This window comes from Hemiscyllium ocellatum, chromosome 3 (assembly GCF_020745735.1).
Source record: "Hemiscyllium ocellatum isolate sHemOce1 chromosome 3, sHemOce1.pat.X.cur, whole genome shotgun sequence".
Taxonomy (NCBI): Eukaryota; Metazoa; Chordata; class Chondrichthyes; order Orectolobiformes; family Hemiscylliidae; genus Hemiscyllium; species Hemiscyllium ocellatum.
In genome coordinates, this window is record NC_083403.1 from 21,054,708 (window position 1) to 21,072,943 (window position 18,236).

Sequence of the window (18,236 nt, forward strand, 5' to 3'; positions counted from 1 at the left end):
GAGGATGGAGGATGAAGGATGGAGGACGGAGGATGGAGGATGGAGGATGCAGGATGAAGGATGGAGGACGGAGGATGGAGGATGGAGGATGGAGGATGGAGGACGGAGGGTGGAGGATGGAGGATGGAGGATGAAGGATGAAAGATGAAGGATGGCGGATGGAGGACGGAGGATGGAGGACGGAGGACGGAGGATGGAGGACGGAGGATGGAGGACGGAGGGTGGAGGATGGAGGATGGAGGATGGAGGATGGAGGATGAAGGATGGAGGATGGCGGATGGATCTGCCAAACCTGGAGGACGGGGGATGTGTGATATACAGTGGTGCAAAATCTGGAAGATAGGGAAGTGAATACAGCAAAGTTGAAAAGATGTTGGGAGAGACAGGAAAGCTGCAAGGGCAGGAGGCTCCAAAGAGAGATCAATTTCAAACCTGTCAACAAAGGAACACTCAGTTAATTAGGAGCTTGGAAAACTTGAAATCATGAGGTAATGAGCTACTTGCAGGTGAGTATTGCTACTTGCAAATGAGCTACTTGCAAATGAATAACAAACTTAAGACTGTGTTTGTTCAGGAGTTATAAAAAATGCCATATGCTATTGTAATCAATACCTTAATTGTCAAATTTAAATCTGTGGTTGTGAGCTGAGATGCAGAAAATGGTTGGTTATACCTTTTTAAAATATTCTTTGCATACGCAAAGAAAATCAGTTCTCAAGAAGGGTCACTGGACCTGAAACTTTAACTCTGATTTCTCACCACAGATGCTGCCAGACCTGCTGAGTTTTTCCAGCAATTTCTGTTTTTGTTGCAAAGAAAACATACTTCCCCACTCTATGTATGTGGTAACAGTTTTTGTGTAGATTTTGTTCTTGTACTGTTATTAGCAAATTAATGCTTTCCTGGTGTGTTATGACTTTATCAATCAAGGGGTTGATAATTCTTGAAGGTATTGGGGAATTATTCTAATTCTGTGAGAGTCCAAATACCCTAAAGGCCAATACAAGTCCAGAAGTTGATGTCCCTACTCAATGACATCACTCAATAAAGGAGCCAGTGAGAATTAAAAAGGTGTTCCTGAAAACCAGAAAGTAGACTCAGACAGTCAAAAAGCAGCCCTGAAGAGGAGTCCTTGGAGAGAAAAAAATGTGTCCCCTGATTTGAACTAAATAATTATTTTCATAGGCCTTTCTAAGTAATCAAGTCTAGCTGAAGACAAGTTAGAGGGTTGATTTGAGAAGGAAATTTTTCTTTAATGTCCCACTCTGAAGGTTCACCAGTGATGTCTATTGACTCTAAGTGGACCGAGAAACATAGCCTAATGCTAAACTACACTGGTCCTTTTGATACTGGTTTCCTGAAAGCATTTATTGTATTTCACACAATTGAAAACACTTGTATTCAGAATCCCAAGTTATCATAAATCTGTACCGTGAATAATTGTTAAACTTAATAAAAGGACTATGAAGCGCGATAACTAAAATAGCTGAGAAACTCATCTGGGAATCCTGATTTAGAGAAACTCTAAATAGGTGGAGACACCAGTGTGTTCACTGATCTTTTGCCAAGTTCTCAGCAGAAGAAACAGCCTCTAAGCAAATTGTCAGTTCAAGTAAATACCCGAAAAGAGCAGAAAATGGAGTTGAAGGCTATTTAACCCAATATAGCTCATCAATCTGATAAATGCATCAACTTTGAAATCCCAAACTATTAACCCATCATTTTCTTAAATAATTAGAGTCCAAAGAAGAGTTTCCCGAAATCTGTCATATCTTTTAATAATCAACCTGATCAAATACATTATGAACCATCTCTGAAGAATGTGGGACCTGCACCTGGGTCACCTGGCCCATTGTGCCACAAGATTCCCCAAAAATTTGTCTTTTGTTTTCTTTTTTATGTTCAGAAGTGCTATTTCACAAAAATGACTCTTTCTCCCATCGCCAAATTAACTGTGGTACACTTCATCTATTATTAACTACACTAAATCGCCCATGTTTCCAATGGTTTCTAATTGATTAGTTTACATGCGAAGTCTGTTAGGAGCAACACAGATCATCAAAGGTGGGGGATAGGTCGGGAGAGGGAGAGAGGAGGCTAAATCAAGTTGGAATTGGAAGGGGTGAGAAATGTGTCTTCAGATTAACCTGCTTTGATGTGTTATGACACACCTCTGGAGAAGAGAGGACTTGAACCCAGCCCTTCTGGCTCAGAGTTAAGGACATTACCATTGCACCATGAAATCTGTCTTAAGCTTGTTTTTTAACAACTTGTATCTGTGTTCATTTATCCTATTCTGATGATTTACATTAGGTAGTAATCTGAATATATGTCTGTATATCTTACATAACCAAAAGCACCTCAGTTCACCCTCGGGGAGAGAAAGTACTGAGTACTTTTTTACAATTTAGCTATTAAAATGAATAGTATTTCAAGTGTGAAGAAAACTTTATTTCATAGCTTTAAGGGATGAAATATTGCATGGGCCAAGACTCAGGCTTAAAAAGTAGAGGTACTTATTCAAAATAACCTACCATGTGATATCTTTTTGCTGCTAGATTTGTCAACCATTTCAATAGTTCTTCAACTGTGGAGAACTAGGGGAAATGCAACATAACAACGTACACACCCTGGAAATTAAGTTACAATGGTCTCTGACTAAAAACGTAACTTGCATGCTGGCTAAAGCTACTGATCCTAAATCGTGTCCAGTGACAAAGGAATGAACTAAAAATCCCTGGCTCAGTTTCAGCTTAAACAACTGTGTCAATGTCTCCATATCATCTGACAGGAATAAAAATGACACCGTGAAAACAAACATCAGCCTGGCTAAATGTCAGCTCTAAGGCAGTGGTGGGGGAAAGAGCAGTTGGGACAAAGAGGCAAAACTCATTCAAAACCATTGGTGAAACCCATCAGTAAAGTGATCAGCATGACATGATACCTAAGAACATAACATTTCAATCATTATTTTGTGCTTGAGAAAATTCTCAATGTGATGAAAACTCTGTTTTCTCAATGATGCGGAGTAATAGCAAATTGTTCAGGCCACTCTCAAATACATTTACCCATCTATCCTTGGGGGTTTAATAGATCTGCCAAAACACCAACGTTTTAAATCTCGTTTCTCAGAATTCAGCTTGGCTGATACTCGCATTGTGTCATTCTTGTTCCAATCATGGCGTGAACAAACTGGAAAGAATTCTGAGCTGCCAGAGTTTTGCACTAATATTTTCAGCTGGTGCTGTTCTGTGGGGTCAGTAGCTCTGACCGAGATACAGTTTGACACAACCTTGGGCTTTGAAGTTGATTGAAAATAACTTATCCATATCTCCCAAACAGTAAGTGCAAGCAAAGTGGAAAAAGGAAATGATCAAGTGTAATGTTTAAAATTTGATTTTGTAGAACAATAAAAGTTAGATAGGTCATTTGGATTTAGTTGGATAGTAATTGCAGATTTCACATTAAGGAAAATGACATATTTAAGGTTTAATTATATTATAAAGAGGTAGAATTCATAAAGCATCTTCAAGGAGGTAAGAGACGGAGAAGACTGAAGACGTTTAGTGAAGGAATTTTAGAAATTTTGGGCCAAAGTTGCTAGAGGGATGGCCATCAGTGCAGGACAAATTAAAACCAGGGATTTTCAAGAGGCCTGAATTAGAGAAGAGACAGGAGGGTTGGAGAAGATTTTGGATTGTGATATTATCTTTGCAGAAACTAACAACTGTTAAAAATGATATCTGAATTTCCCGTGATTGACTGGACAGATTGCATGTCCAGACAGATCTTCCTTTCCACCTACCCACTCCACCCTCCTCTCTGACCTATCACCTTCATCCCCATCCCCATTCACCCATTGTACTCTTTGCTACCTTCCCCCGCCCTCCTCTCTGACCTATCACCTTCATCTCCACTCCCATTCTTGTACTCTATGCTACTTTCTGCCCCCCCCCCCATTTATCTCTCCACCCTTCAGACACTCTGCCTGTATTCCTGATGAAGGGCTTTTGCACGAAGCTTCGATTTTCCTGCTCCTTGAATGCTGTCTGACCTGCTGCGCTTTTCCAGCACCACTCTAATCTAGAATCTGGTTTCCAGCATCTGCAATCCTTATTTTTACGTGGATTGCATAACAAAATTGCAAGTTTTAAAACATTTACTGTAAGAAACTAAAAGCAACATTGAATAAACTGTATTTCAGGAGCTAACTTACACTTTACAGCATAGAAACATTACCCCATTTAATTTTTGTAATGGTCCCCTTCAGGAATTTATATAACTCTGTCCAGGAACCAGTCCAAAGTTATTCCCTCCTCTTGATGGCTTACTTGCTTTTTCCATTTCTAACTGCTGAACTGATTTTCATGATGAGGATTATGTGAGAGATTCCTCCCTCTCATCAAAGCGCAGCTAATTTTCCAGCCTTGTTTAAATTTCACAATCTTCAATCTCACTATGAGTTCCCAACACCATTAGCTGCTGCCATCTCTCTGCGCTCCAGGATAAGGGTCAGCAGATGTAAAACAGAACAGGAGAAATTACTTCTCTTAAAGAGTCGTGAATCTGTGGAATTCTCTATCCTAGTGTACAGTGGATGCTGGGACATTGCGTAAATTTAAGGAGGAAATAGAAAAAAAAGGGCAGCAAGGTGGCTTACAGCGCCAGGGAACCAGGTTCGATTCCAGCCTCAGGCGACTGTCTAGCCGATATTACTGTGGACTCTTCACCTCTCAAATCCTATCTAGGAAAGTGGGGTTCAGGATTATCAGATCATCTGTGATTTAATTGAATGGCACAGGAGATTTGATGGGGTGAATTACATATTTCTGCTCTTACGTCTTATATCTCTTCACACTTCTTGTTGGAAATGAGGATGTAAGGCTTAAAAAATAATGATTTGACATGCTGAAGTGAAGCTTCGGGTTATCTTTGCATTTCAGGATGACACTAAAATAGTGAACAGGAATAGTAGATGGGATCAGCATCTATTGTACTTTTAGTGGTGCAGCAAGATTTGGCATTGAGCAACTAAAGCAGTCAATTGTCATGCAAGCCTGCATCCTTTAAACATAAGGAATACATTGGTGAGAATGGTCAGGGTGAGAAGTAATGGTTTCATAGGAGACTAGGACATTGACAGTGAAGTTAGAGTGTGCTTGACCAGATCCGTTGCTGCAGAAATGTTATGCTGAATGGAGAGCCAAAAGTTGAACAGTTGAGATTTTGAAGATGTAGTTGTAAGTGAACTTGGAATGAGATCCATGGGCAGACATGGGCAAGAGAGAATTTGGATCAGGATTTGGATCAGGAAATGATCAGATAAGGTCTCTTTTGTGATTGATGACAGGAATAGTGATGCTATGTGAGATGACAAAGTCAATGTGAATACAGGAGTTTATATCAAGGGAATGGTAAACTGAGGCTAAGAAGGCAATGAATGGAGAGAAGAGAGAGCAGGTGGAAATTGAAGGCATCAGCGAAATGCAAACTGACTCAGTGCAGCAATCAAGCGAGGTAAACAGTAAAGAGACCTTGGTAAGAAACTTTTCATGGCATTTGACGGGTGGTGGAGAATGAGAATTTTATATGAAAGGGATGGAACTATTGAGATGTTCAGAGGAATAGGAAGTCCCAAACAAGTTAGGACATAGACAAAGTGAATTGATTATACTAGCCACCGCATTACCAAGTTAATCTGAGCAGGTCAAGGTAAAGCAAAACGGAGACGTTTCATTTAAAGGAAAAGTTACATCATCCCTCAGCCAGATTCCCATCAAGAGTGTGATGGTGGTGCAATCAAGCACAATAAACTCACAAATGGCACAATCAATCAGAAAGGAACACTGATTGTTGATTCACTGTCAATATATAATGAGAAGCGAGAGTAGGCCATTTCAGCCTTTGAGCCTGCTTCAAAAATTGTACGTTGCAGGCTAATGTCTAACTCTTTAATTTAAATTCCTGACTCTGCATATTTTGCAGATAAATAGCTAATTTAAGTGGATAAATTGACAATGTTACTAACAGATGTAACTATAACTAATCAGTTCTCTAATAAGAGTATACAAAGGCAATTAAACCTTAATGAAAGAAAACATCCAATGAGGAAGAATGAGGGGTAGTGAATTTTTCTTAAATAGAGAAATGGATTCAATAGGGTTGTTGAATACATCAGAAGCAGAAGGGATGTGATGACCTAGTGGTATCATCACATGACTATGCATCTAGAAACCCAAATAATGTCTCGGATCAAATCCTGCCAAGGCAGATAGTGGAGGGGACAGTGAAATCTAGAATTAAGAGTCTAGTAATGAATATAAAACTGTTGGGTAAACCCCATCGGGTTCGGAAAAAGTTGTGGTTACTCTCTTTTCCTTAAAGCCAATTTCTTACCTATCTCCATTAGATTTTGAGAGTCTTGAATACATTCAACAGTGGAGCATCCACAACTCGAGAGAAAGAAACTACTTTCACTGGTAGGGTGTGACAGGAAGGGTTGATGTTCAGAGGCCCTTTCACACAAGGATAATGGAAAGCTCAAACTCTCTCCTATATAAAGCTGTGGAGGCTTAGAGTTTGTGGGGAGAGTGGGGGGAGTTGGTGGTGATGGTGGTTAAATAACACTTCTCTGGTGATAAGGGTTACAAAAACCAAGTTGTGATACAGATCAGCAATGAATAATGAAACGGCCTCAAGGGACTGAATCACCTAATCCTGTTCCGACATTCCATTATTTATTTTGGCAGTTTACAGTTAACATTAGAGTAATGGATTATGAACCTGTTGCTGTAATTTTAACATTTCACTACGAGTCTATCAAGAGAGGCAGGGCATTCCCTGGAGATGTTAGCAGTTCAAGGGTTAATCTGTTCCTTTGAAACTGAAGCCAAATTTGTTCGGTTTATTCAGTAGAAATTCCTAAAATTCTTGGCAATGGGAAAATTAAAAGGCGTAACAGCATGACAAAATAGAAGGAAATCCTGAACATGCCATTCTGCTGAAAGCAGAAGTAAACAAATGGCCAAATTTTACTGTAACGTAGCAGTGAACAGCATTTGCTGTAAATTAGCTTTGCCCCTGAGCACTTGAGTTTCAAAATGGTTTCATCCACAAAGTGACTGCAAGCATTGATTCAGCAAGGGAACTGGGTATCTAGGATCTGAGGCAGGTACATCCCTCTCACCATTCAGATTGAAGCATTAGAATAGAAACATAAGAGGGACTGAACAACAGTGAGGATGAATTAAACGGAAATTCAATGTCAAAACAACTAATGTGCAAAATTAAATTTTTCATCAAATGATATTTTTTCAAAGTTCTCACAACAGTTAAAAGCCCAGAGGAATGAAACCTCACAAATGGCAGCATTGGATTTGATTGGCAGGCAGTGACTTCTACTGATGTTTTAAAAGGGTACTTAAATTTCTAAAGAGGAGACTTGATTTTCTATGGCCTCTGTTATATATCCATTATCCTGTAACAATGAAGAATTTTTAAAAAAACCTCTTCCCTTGCGCAAGGCTAAATGTTGACCTCTGATTATATTTTCATTGTCTCAAGTTTTCTACAGCTTTTATTATTTAAATTATACCAAAAGCATATCGTTTTGTTTAAAGAAATATGTGGTGTGAGCAACACCCTGCTAATTTCTCTTTTGGAAAATAACAAAAGGGAGAGAAGCCAATAATTGTTCAATAGATATAAATACCACAAAACTTTACAGCTCAGGAGTAAACCACATGGTCCATCATACCTACGTTGGCTCACAGTGCATCCGAAACCAATCCCGCTCTGCCATGTGTTACGAAGAGATGTGATTAAGTGTTATTTATTTTCAAAAATGACTAAAAGGATCCAAACAAATATATTTTCAGCTTTTAAATAAAGGACACGTTGCAAAGGAAAAGTTATTGGATATAACAGCAACAGAAGCTGCAAGGAGCAGGGAATCTGGATAAAATCTTACATTCTGAAGAACTTCCCGAGTGAGGCCTAATTTGAGAGAGGGATTGCCATTTCCACTTATGAATTAAGTGAGAGAGAATTGAACCTGATATGGGGGTTACAGCTCAGTGTTCCATCTCTCTTTCTTTGCAACTCATCTCAGCAATTTATGACAGTTGAAAACTCACTGAAAGTCATCTTTGCCACTTGGGAGAGAGTTCCTAAAATGGATTTTCTTAGTAATCTACCCTATCATCCGAAGCAAAAGCAAATCAGCCAAGTAACAACTGCTCCAGGAATACCTCAGTACCACAACCTTGTATGTGAACAGAATAACTTTGGAATCTGAACACCACTTGGAACAATCCATTATTTAGCCTTGCTCACATGACTTTAACTATGACTTGGTCAAAGTACTCTAAAGTTAGCACTGTGCAAAGTTTTCACTTTTTTGTATCTCCTTAGGTGTCTGTGCACATGTTAATTTCTTAGGAGGGCAGAGATATACATTTGCATCATCCATTTACTAATAATCTTTGTATCTTTGTTTAGGCAGGTTTATTTTTGGAAATAAGCCAATTATTTGTGGCGCATGGTGGCTCAGTGGTTAGCACTGCTGCCTCACAGCGATAGGGACCCAGGTTTGATTCCAGCCTCAGGCAGCTGCCTGTGTGGAGTGTTCACATTCTCCTTGCTTCTGCGTGGGTTTCCTCCGGGCATTCTGGTTTCCTCCCACAATCCAAAAAATGCGCAGGTTAGGTGATTGTCCATGCTAAATTGCCCATAGAGTTCAGAGAAGTGTATGCTAGGTGCATTAGTTCGGGGTATTTATAGGTCAGTAGGGTAATGGGTCTGGGTGAGATACTCTTCAGAGGGTCGGTGTGAACTTGCTGGGCTGAAGACCCTGTTTCCATACTGTCGGGATTCTATACTTTAAGATATCTTGTTGACTTGTTCTTAATACTAAACCTGGCACAGTCCAAGATCTATGTAATGGCTGAATCAACTATCTGTTTACATTTAAAGTATTTTATAACCAATGGAGTGGGACTCGAAAAGGGAACAGTGCACCCCTATCAACTTCAGTTAGAACATAGGCTTTTCCTATAATCTACTTCCAGGTCAGTAATTTATCTCCATTTCCATGATTGCCATCATGATTAACAGCAGATTTGATAATTAAGAACTTTGAGGGAAGTTCAAACTCTACTATCTTTTGATGCAAATGAGCCTTTCAGCTACATTTTCCCACTGTGCCTCACAATTTAATATTATCATTTTACCATGAGTCACAGATTCTCACTAGCATTTTAAAATAAAAAGATTACTTCAATCTAAGCAGGCACATGTGGTCAAGCTAATGGAGATTTCTTACAAAGGTAACTAAGAAACTACCAAAACAAGTACCTCATCTGGGATGCCACTTCCATCTTTATTGGTACTGGCAATCTGCATAGTAGTTAACAATTTCCCAGTTTTCTTTCACAAGACATTTCCAGGAAAATGATCAAGATTTATATAGTTGTGAATACTGACCCAAACTTAGTCTCCATCATCCGCTTTTTCATAGCTGCATATATGAATGCAATTGAAATAATTATGCCGCTGATACAAATGATTCCAATTAGCATCATTAGGGAATTCTCAGTATTACTGCCATCAGCACCTGCAGTAGTTGAGGATGGTGAAAGTATTATCTGATCTGTAAGAAAACAAATAGAAGGGCAAATAAACTTCAGATTAATAAACAATTTGTGTTCAGTTTCTACTTTTTAGCTCTGTAGAATTATAAAGCAGGTAGAACTTATAACTGTGACGAGAAGGCCACTGTTGTCACCACGTTACAATATGATATGATGCCTGGGTGCCAATTACAAGTGGGTTCTTGTCCAGGTGGAATCTGTGACCAATTTAGTGCCTTCCTAAAAGACAGTTCAGTAGTGCGTGGTGGAGGGGTGGACTACTAATATGTTTCAGGAGAAAGTGAGGACTACAGATACTGGAGATTGGAGTCAAGAAGTGTGGTGCTGGAAAAGCACAACCGGTCAGGCAGCATCTGAGGAGCAGGAGAGTCGACATTTTGAGCATAAGCTCTTCATCAGGAGAGCTTATGCTCGAAATATCGATTCTCCTGCGCCTTGGATGCTGCCTGACCAGTTTTGCTTTTCCAGCACCACACTTTTTGACACTAATACGTTTCAACAGATGAAGCTCTTCACTTTAAGAAGATGGAGATTATTACATTTCATTAACTATATGTAGACTATATCTCTTAGGTGTGCTAACTAGAGATAGAGGAGGCACATGTGCTTCCATCTAGGGACCACAGTGTCCAACTCTGCCTGTTTGAACTGCTCAATGTCTTATTCAGCGGCTGTGTTATAAATCAGAATGGGTGGAGCTCTTCCATATCCGATATATTATAAAACAGAGCAATTTTAAAAAGGGCTATGTTGTGATTTTTCTTCAACTTCTAGAAGACTACAATGCTAAAATAACCTGCATCTGTCTATGAGCTCTGATATATAGAAATATCTTTTGAGTACCTCACAAGAGGGCAATGACAAACAGTGCAAGTAACAGGAAAGGTTAATGCAGGGTGAATCAATGTTACTTCTGAACATAGAAGATCCGACATGGTTCTTTTTGGGTGAAGGCAGGAAGGCAATGAAACACATGATACCTTTTCGAAAAACATGGCACAGACATTGCTGTAATAATAGAAAGGGACAGTGTTCAAAAGCAAATACAGCTAGGGTGACATTTACATTTGAAAATGAGTGGGTATCACAGGGCAAATCTCAATCTTGTAAAGATCTGGAGTCTAACTCATTCTCTCAGCAGAATGTAAGAGATTGCCATATCTATTCTGAAGAGAAAAGACTGTAGTTCTGACAGACTTCAATTTTAGATTCACTGGGGGAATAATCAATAATTTTGATTTAGGATCACTCCACTGATTTGGAAAAAAAACTCTGAATTTAACATAGTCTTTCCAAGAGAACTAACTACGCATGTTATTCTACCTAATACAATAGGACAACAAGACATTTTCTAAACACAGGAAATTCAAAGTGGGATCAGTGAGTTGTACATCAGTCAGCATCTCTTGTCCCATTGATGTGGTTGATGTCTTTGAACAGCCAAATATGTGAACAAGATTGTTTGTCGTTAGTGCCTCTTAGAGCTTCCACGTTCAGCAAAGCTGATGTGGAGTAACACAGGTAATTGTATTATTTGACAGGCAAAATTATCCTGTCAGGAGTCTCTTCTGGAACCAAAATCCAACAGTCTCAATGCCTCACAGCTGAATTTTTATCATTCCTTTTCTCCCAGTTGCAAATGGGGGACACAGCATTCTCCAAGAGGTTTGGCCATTGGGAGCCCAATTGCACTGGAAGGGAAAAAAGTTATCTTAGGGAATCATAAAGAGATTCCTGTAGGGAGGTAGTCAAGTCCTGCTTATAATTTCTTTAAGGCAGTCACACAAAGCATCAAGACTTTACACGCGGGGGAAATCTGGATGAAGCCACAAGTTATAATTCCAATAGACCAGATTGGTGCCAATGCCACTTTGAAGAAGCAATGAAAGTGCTGTGTTAATGGCTGGACCAGATAAGCCAAATTCTGACCTTCGCTCATCCACGTTAAATTTTGCAACTTATCTCTTTCAGTCAAAAAAATCCAATTTTGGTATCAGAGTTGTAAAATAATAAAAAAGATTACTTAGTATTTGGTTGATTACACTGCATGCTTTTTAGTGAAAACTGCTCAACAAATGTTAACTGATTGCACTGACACATTCCACAACACAAAATAATAATTACCATTGCTCCCAACAAATATGTGTGTTGGATCACTATAAGGTCCAATTCCAGTGCTGGTATATGCTGCCACTTGTACACTATATGTAACGTTGATTGCCACAACATCAATCATACCTCGGTTAGCTGTCTGATTGCAACATAGTTTAAGTGGTTTTATAACCTGAAACATAGAAAAGACAAACAAAGATGGCACAATAATTATTGTACTTTGTGGGAAATACATTGAGATTCTAAAGCTTCTTGAGAAATTTTGTCAAGATTATCCAATCTTCGAACAATTACAATGTAAAGTAGGAAGGTGGATTCTGAAAAACAGCAAAAGATAGGGCATCATAGGTAATTTCAGATAAAGAAGGCCATTTGATTTCTACCTTCTAAGATAAAACAACTTCTATTTATATAGCACCTATAACATAATAAAACATCACAGATGCTCCTTAGGAGTATTATAAAACACAACTCGATACCAAGTTCCAGATGGTAACATTAGGGCAAGTTGTCGAAAGCTCAATCAAAGAAGAATGAAGGAGGCTCTTAAAGAAGTGAGTGACACAAAACTGGAGAGATTTAAGGAAGAAATTCAAGAGTGTAGGATCTAGGCAAATGAATACAGAGCATTGAATGCTGCAGAAATTTAAATTAAGAGACCAAAACTTGATAAATTAATCTACCTTGGAGAGTTGTAGGACTGGAAGAGATTGCAGAGATAGAGAGGCATGCAGTCATACAAGAACTTGAAAATGAGATTGAATATCTCACAACTGATGGGCACCTTGATTGGGAGCCAATGGGTCAGCAGCATGGGGGAGATGTGTGTAAGGAACTTGGTGCAAGGAAGACACTGGCAGCAGAGTTGTGGATGAATTCAACTTTATGAAGCCAGTCCTATCCACTTCCTGTCAGAGCTTTAACAATTCAACCAAAGGATGGCATGTCTGATAATTCAGTGCTAAATCAGCAAACTGCTTTGCATACCAAAGTGCAGTGGGACTCCAAAGCCTCCTCGTGCAGGGGCTAAAATTCAGGTAAGAGAGAATTCAAAGTACCAACAGAAATAAAACAAAAATCACAAAGCCAAGTTAACTTGAATAATATATTGAATGAGCACCTAGAGTCAGAGAGTCATACAGATGTACAACACGGAAACATATTCTTTGGTCCAACTCGTCCATGCCGACCAGATAACCCAACCTAATCCAGTCCCACTTGCCAGTACCTGGCCCATATCCCTCCAAACCCTTCATATTCATACACCCATCCAGATGCCTTTTAAATGTTGCAATTGTACCCTCCTCCATCACTTACTCTGGCTGAAACTGTTTAACTGTAAGTAGAGGCAGAGAGAAGTGAAGTTGAACAATGGATACTTACTGTATCCATGGTACAATTGAGAAGTTGAAGCTTTCCTTTTGCATAAAAATCTCAACAATATTACTCCCACCCTTTGACCTCTTTCTCTCCCTCTTCCACTGACATATCATCCGAAACAGAACAGTTTAATATACACATTTATCTGCCACCACTGCAGTTAAGCAGAATGAGTTAATCACAAGATGGTGCACATTATTTTATCTACTGAGAAAAGTATCTCACTTGTATAGCACAGTGATTAAATTGGAGTCAAATGAATTAGAAATGCTGACATTTCAATGCAACACTGAGGGACTTCTGCATTGCCATGGAGGTGACTTGTGCTGAGATATTAAAGAACAAAATGAAGTTAAAAAGCAATTAGCAAAGATATGCTGAACACCATTACGAACAGCAAGCGTGTGCGCCTTTATTCTGTGCTCTAAGCGATACTGGCTTGGTCAGTATTTATTGCCCATCCCTAGTTGCCCTCAAGAAGGTGGTAGGGAGCTACATTTTGAACCAGTGCGGTCTATTTGCTTTAGCTAGATCCACAATGCTGTTAGGAATGGAGTTTCAGGACTTTGAACTACCGACGTTAAAGGAATGGCAAAATATTTCCAAGTCAGGATGGCAAGTGGCTTGGAGAGAATTTGAAGGTATTGGTGTTCCCATGAATCTGCTGCCCTTGTCCTTCTAGATGGAAGTGGATATGAATTGAAAGGTGCAGTTTGGGGAGACTTGGTAAATTTCTGCAGGGTATCTTGTAGATGTACACACTACTCACAGTGTCGATGGTGGTGGGAGTGAATGTTTGATGATGTGGAGTCAATTAGGTGGCTTTACTTTGTTCTGGTGATAAGTCTCTTGAATGTTGTTGGAGCTGCACTCTTTCCGGCAAGTGGAAAGTATTCCATCACACTCCTGACTTGTGCCTTGTAGATGGTGGAAGTTTAGGAACTGAGTTACTTGCTGTAGGATTCTTAGCATCTCACCTGCTCTTGTAGCTACAGTATTTAAATAGCTAGACAGATTCAGTGTTTCCAGTCAATGGTAATGCACAGGTTGTTGATAGTGGGAAGAATTCAGAGATGGTTAAGCCATTGAACACCTAGAGAGAATGGTTAGATTCCCTTTGGTTGGAGATGATAATTTTCTGACATTTTTGTGCCATTAATGTTACTTGCCACTTGTCAGCCCAAGCTTGGATATTGTCCAAGTCATATTGCATATGGACATGGAATGCCACAGTATCTGGGGAGTCACGAAAGTGCTGAACGTAGTGCAACAATCAGCAAACATCCCCACTTCTGACCTTATGATGGAGGGAAAGTCATTAATAAAGCAGCTGCAGATGATTAGCCTGGGACATTCCCCTGAGGAACTCAAAGACCTGGGATAACCGACCTACTACAACACAACCATCTTCTTTTGTACCAGGTATGATCTAATGAGTGTAGTCCTTCAACCAAAAAATGATAATTTATCTCACTGCCATTTGTGGGATCTTGCTCTGCATATATTAGCTGTGACCTTTGCTACAAATTAGCAACTACATTTCAACAAGTAGTTCAATGGCAATTTGAGGATTAAAATTTACTGTGTTTTAGAAACAATGCCATGTTCCCAGTATGTATAGCAATCTACATTTTAAAGTTTATTTTCTTATCTGCTATTGTTAGTTTAAAGTTTGTCAATGTTATTAGGGCTGGTTGCTGAATAAAGAATGAAATTTAAAAATGATCAATAATTGTTTTGTTAAATATTTTGAAAATTATGAAACAAGATATCATTACATTGTGTCACCTATTTATTTATTCTGATTTATTCAACTGATTTATTCAAAATTTCTACTTGACCACACTTTACTGGTTAACGAGTGTTCACATATCAGCAGAAGTGGAAATGTTTCATGCAAACACATACTGTCATTGAAATTCCAAATTCATCACTGAGATTCCTTGTAACACCATGCAGAAAACAGGCCTCAATTCCAAGTTGCTGGCACAATCCACATCAATGGCAGACACATGCCATAACTTTCTGTGGCGCTTATTGTGATGTTATGTATAATAATTCTCCGCTATTGAACATGCAGTATGTGTAAAGGTACAGCTGTTGTGGAGACTGCGGGTGCACTAATCGATATAGCAGCTGCACTTACTCACCACTGAGTCGAGTTAGTCAAATTGGCTTAAAAACTTCACTTACTTGATAACATTGTGTTGCATACAGCTGTCATACACAGGATATTAGGTAAAAACAATGACTGCAGATGCTGGAAATCAGATTTTGGATTAGTGGTGCTGGAAGAGCACAGCACTTCAGGCAACATCCAAGGAGCAGCAAAATCGACGTTTCGGGCAAAAGCCCTTCATCAGGAATAAAAGAAGGGCTTTTGCCCGAAACGTCGATTTTGCTGCTCCTCGGATGCTGCCTGAACTGTTGTGCTCTTCCAGCACCACTAATCCAAAATACACAGGATATTAATGACTGTTTTTGCAGGCATAATAGACTGTGGAGTAATTTTAAGATATTTCAAAATGATTACATATTATTCAACTCTTGAATAATAATAATTAGGTACCCTTGAAAGTCTAGTTTGCAAAGGTCATTTCACAAAACATATATTCGGTGTCTGAACAATGTTCATATTAAGAATATCGAAATATCCCAAGCAGCTTCTCAAAAAGTCACTTGCTGATGAGTCATCTGACTCAGTTCCACAAACAGCAGCTGACAAGCAGACAGAATACATCTCGATAGGTGCTTCCTGGAAGCTCAACCTTTCATAATAAGCAGCAAATTGCCTTCTGAACAGAGTGACATTTAGTCACAAAGTGAAAAGCCTTTACAACATTTCTGCTGGAGATATAAGACTGATTATTAAGCTTACAATATGCCCATTCACAAGGGTTCCATTATGTATGAGTGCTGTCCAGTTTAAAATCTTTGCAAGTTGACAATTCTGCTTGCTGAGAGTCTGGTGCACATTATTACATAGACACTAAGCCCATGTCTGAAGGATTACTGTTTAAGCACCATGGTGAAAGAATTTCTGAAGAGTACGTTTCCGATCACTGCTGCTTATGGCCTATTTATTCTGTACACTGATTACAAAACCTTAAAGAAGCAAAATTAGTCCATTGTACTAGCTAGTCGTTTGTTAAGCAATGTAACATGGATTTAGTTTTCATATCCCTGGCCCCCTCACCTCAGTGGATTTTACATTACATAAATAAATAAGTAGTTGCTTTTCATAACACACATCAGAAATTACAGAAAGAGATTCAATAATAGAACATAGAACATTACAGCGCAGTACAGGCCCTTTGGCCCTTGGTGTTGCGCTGACCTGTGAAACCGATTTGAAGCCCATCTAACCTACACTATTCCATTTTCATCCATACATCTATCCAATGACCATTCAAATGGCCTTAAAGATGGCAAGTCTACTACTGTTGCAGGCAGGCCATTCCATGCCTCTACTACTCTCTGAGTAAAGAAACTACCTCTGTATTCTGTCCTATATCTATCACCCCTCAATTTAAAGCTATGTCCCCTTGTGCTAGCCTTCACCATACGAGGAAAAAGGCTCTCACTGTCCATCCTATCTAACCCTCTGATTATCTTATATGTCTCAATTAAGTCACCTCTCAACCTCCTCTAATGAAAACAGCCTCAGGTCCCTCAGCTATTCCTCATAGGTCCTTCCCTCCTCACCAGGTAATATCCCAGTAAATCTCCTCTGCGCCCTTTCCAAAGCTTCTACAACCTTCTTATAATGCACTGACCAGAACTGTGCGCAATACGCCAAGTGCAGCCGCATCAGAGTTTTGTATAGCTGCAGCATGACCTCATGGCTCCAAAAGTCAATCCCTCTACTAATAAAAGCTAACACATCGTATGCCTTCTTAACAACCCTATTAAGCTGAATGGCAACTTTCAGAGATCTATGAACATGGGCACCGAGATCTTTGCCTTTATTCCTGATGAAGGGCTTTTCCCAGAAACGTTGATTTTACTGCTCCTCGGATGCTGCCTGAACTGTTGTGCTCTTCCTGCACCACTAATCCAGAATCTGGTTTCCAGCATCTGCAGTCATTGTTTTTACCTAGTTGATTTTAACCCTACTGCGAATCCTCTCACATGGATGCCTGCCTTGAAGAAGTTTTCCTCCTCCCTCTACAAGAATCTCAGGGAGTCCCACTCCCACTGCAACTCCCAGGTCATTTCCTCTGCCCTGAAGTTCCTCCTTGACCTATCACCTTCATCCCCTCCCCCACTCACCGATTGTACTCTATGTTACTTTCTTCCCACCCCCACCCCCTCTAGCTTATCTCTCCACATTCAGGCTCTCTGCCTTTATTCCTGATGAAGGGCTTTTGCCCAAAACGTCGATTTGGGATGCTGCCTGAACTGCTGTGCTCTTCCAGCACCACTAATCCAGAATCTGGTTTCCAGCATCTGCAGTCATTGTTTTTATCGAGATCTCTCTGCTCATCTATACTACCAACAGTCTTACCATTAACCCAGTACTCTGTATTCCTGTTGCTCCTTCCAAAGTGAATCACCTCACACTTTTCTGCATTGAACTCCATTTGCCACCTCTCAACCCAGCTCTGCAGCTTATCTATGTCACTTTGTAACCCTCAACATCTAACATCTGGCCAGGTTCATTACCCAGTACCAAGTCCAATGTGACCTCGATCCTTGATGGCCTGTCTACATACTGTGTCAGGAAACCCTCCTGCACACATTGGACAAAAACTGACCCATCTAAAGTATTCAAACTGTAATATTCCCAGTCAATATTTGGAAAGTTAAAGTCCCCCATAACAATTACCCTATTACTCTCGCTCCTATCCAAAATCATCTAAAAGAAACATATGAAATTTCACTGAATAATATCAATCACTACTTTTAGGGCTGGTATCAAATTATGTCCATTATTTTTAAGAAAGGAATTACCCAGATTTAATTGATTTAACTTATTATCGTCACATGTACCTAAGTACAGTGTAAAGTTTTGTTTTGCGTGTAGTACAGGCAGATAACAACATACAAGGACAAACAGATCTTAGGGTGATTGAACAGAGCAAGGCATGCAGA

At 39.6% G+C, this 18,236-nt stretch overlaps 1 protein-coding gene across 1 annotated transcript in view; it reads right to left on the reverse strand.

Moving 5' to 3' along the window:
• mertka (c-mer proto-oncogene tyrosine kinase a) overlaps nt 1-18,236 on the reverse strand; it is a 114,027-nt gene that overhangs the window by 26,188 nt on the left and 69,603 nt on the right. Inside the window, exons 9-10 of the mRNA XM_060848986.1 lie at nt 11,775-11,934; nt 9,484-9,649 (exon numbers count right to left, since the gene is read on the reverse strand). Of these exons, the coding sequence (XP_060704969.1) occupies nt 9,484-9,649; nt 11,775-11,934 (326 nt within the window). The remainder of the gene's footprint in view (nt 1-9,483; nt 9,650-11,774; nt 11,935-18,236) is intronic.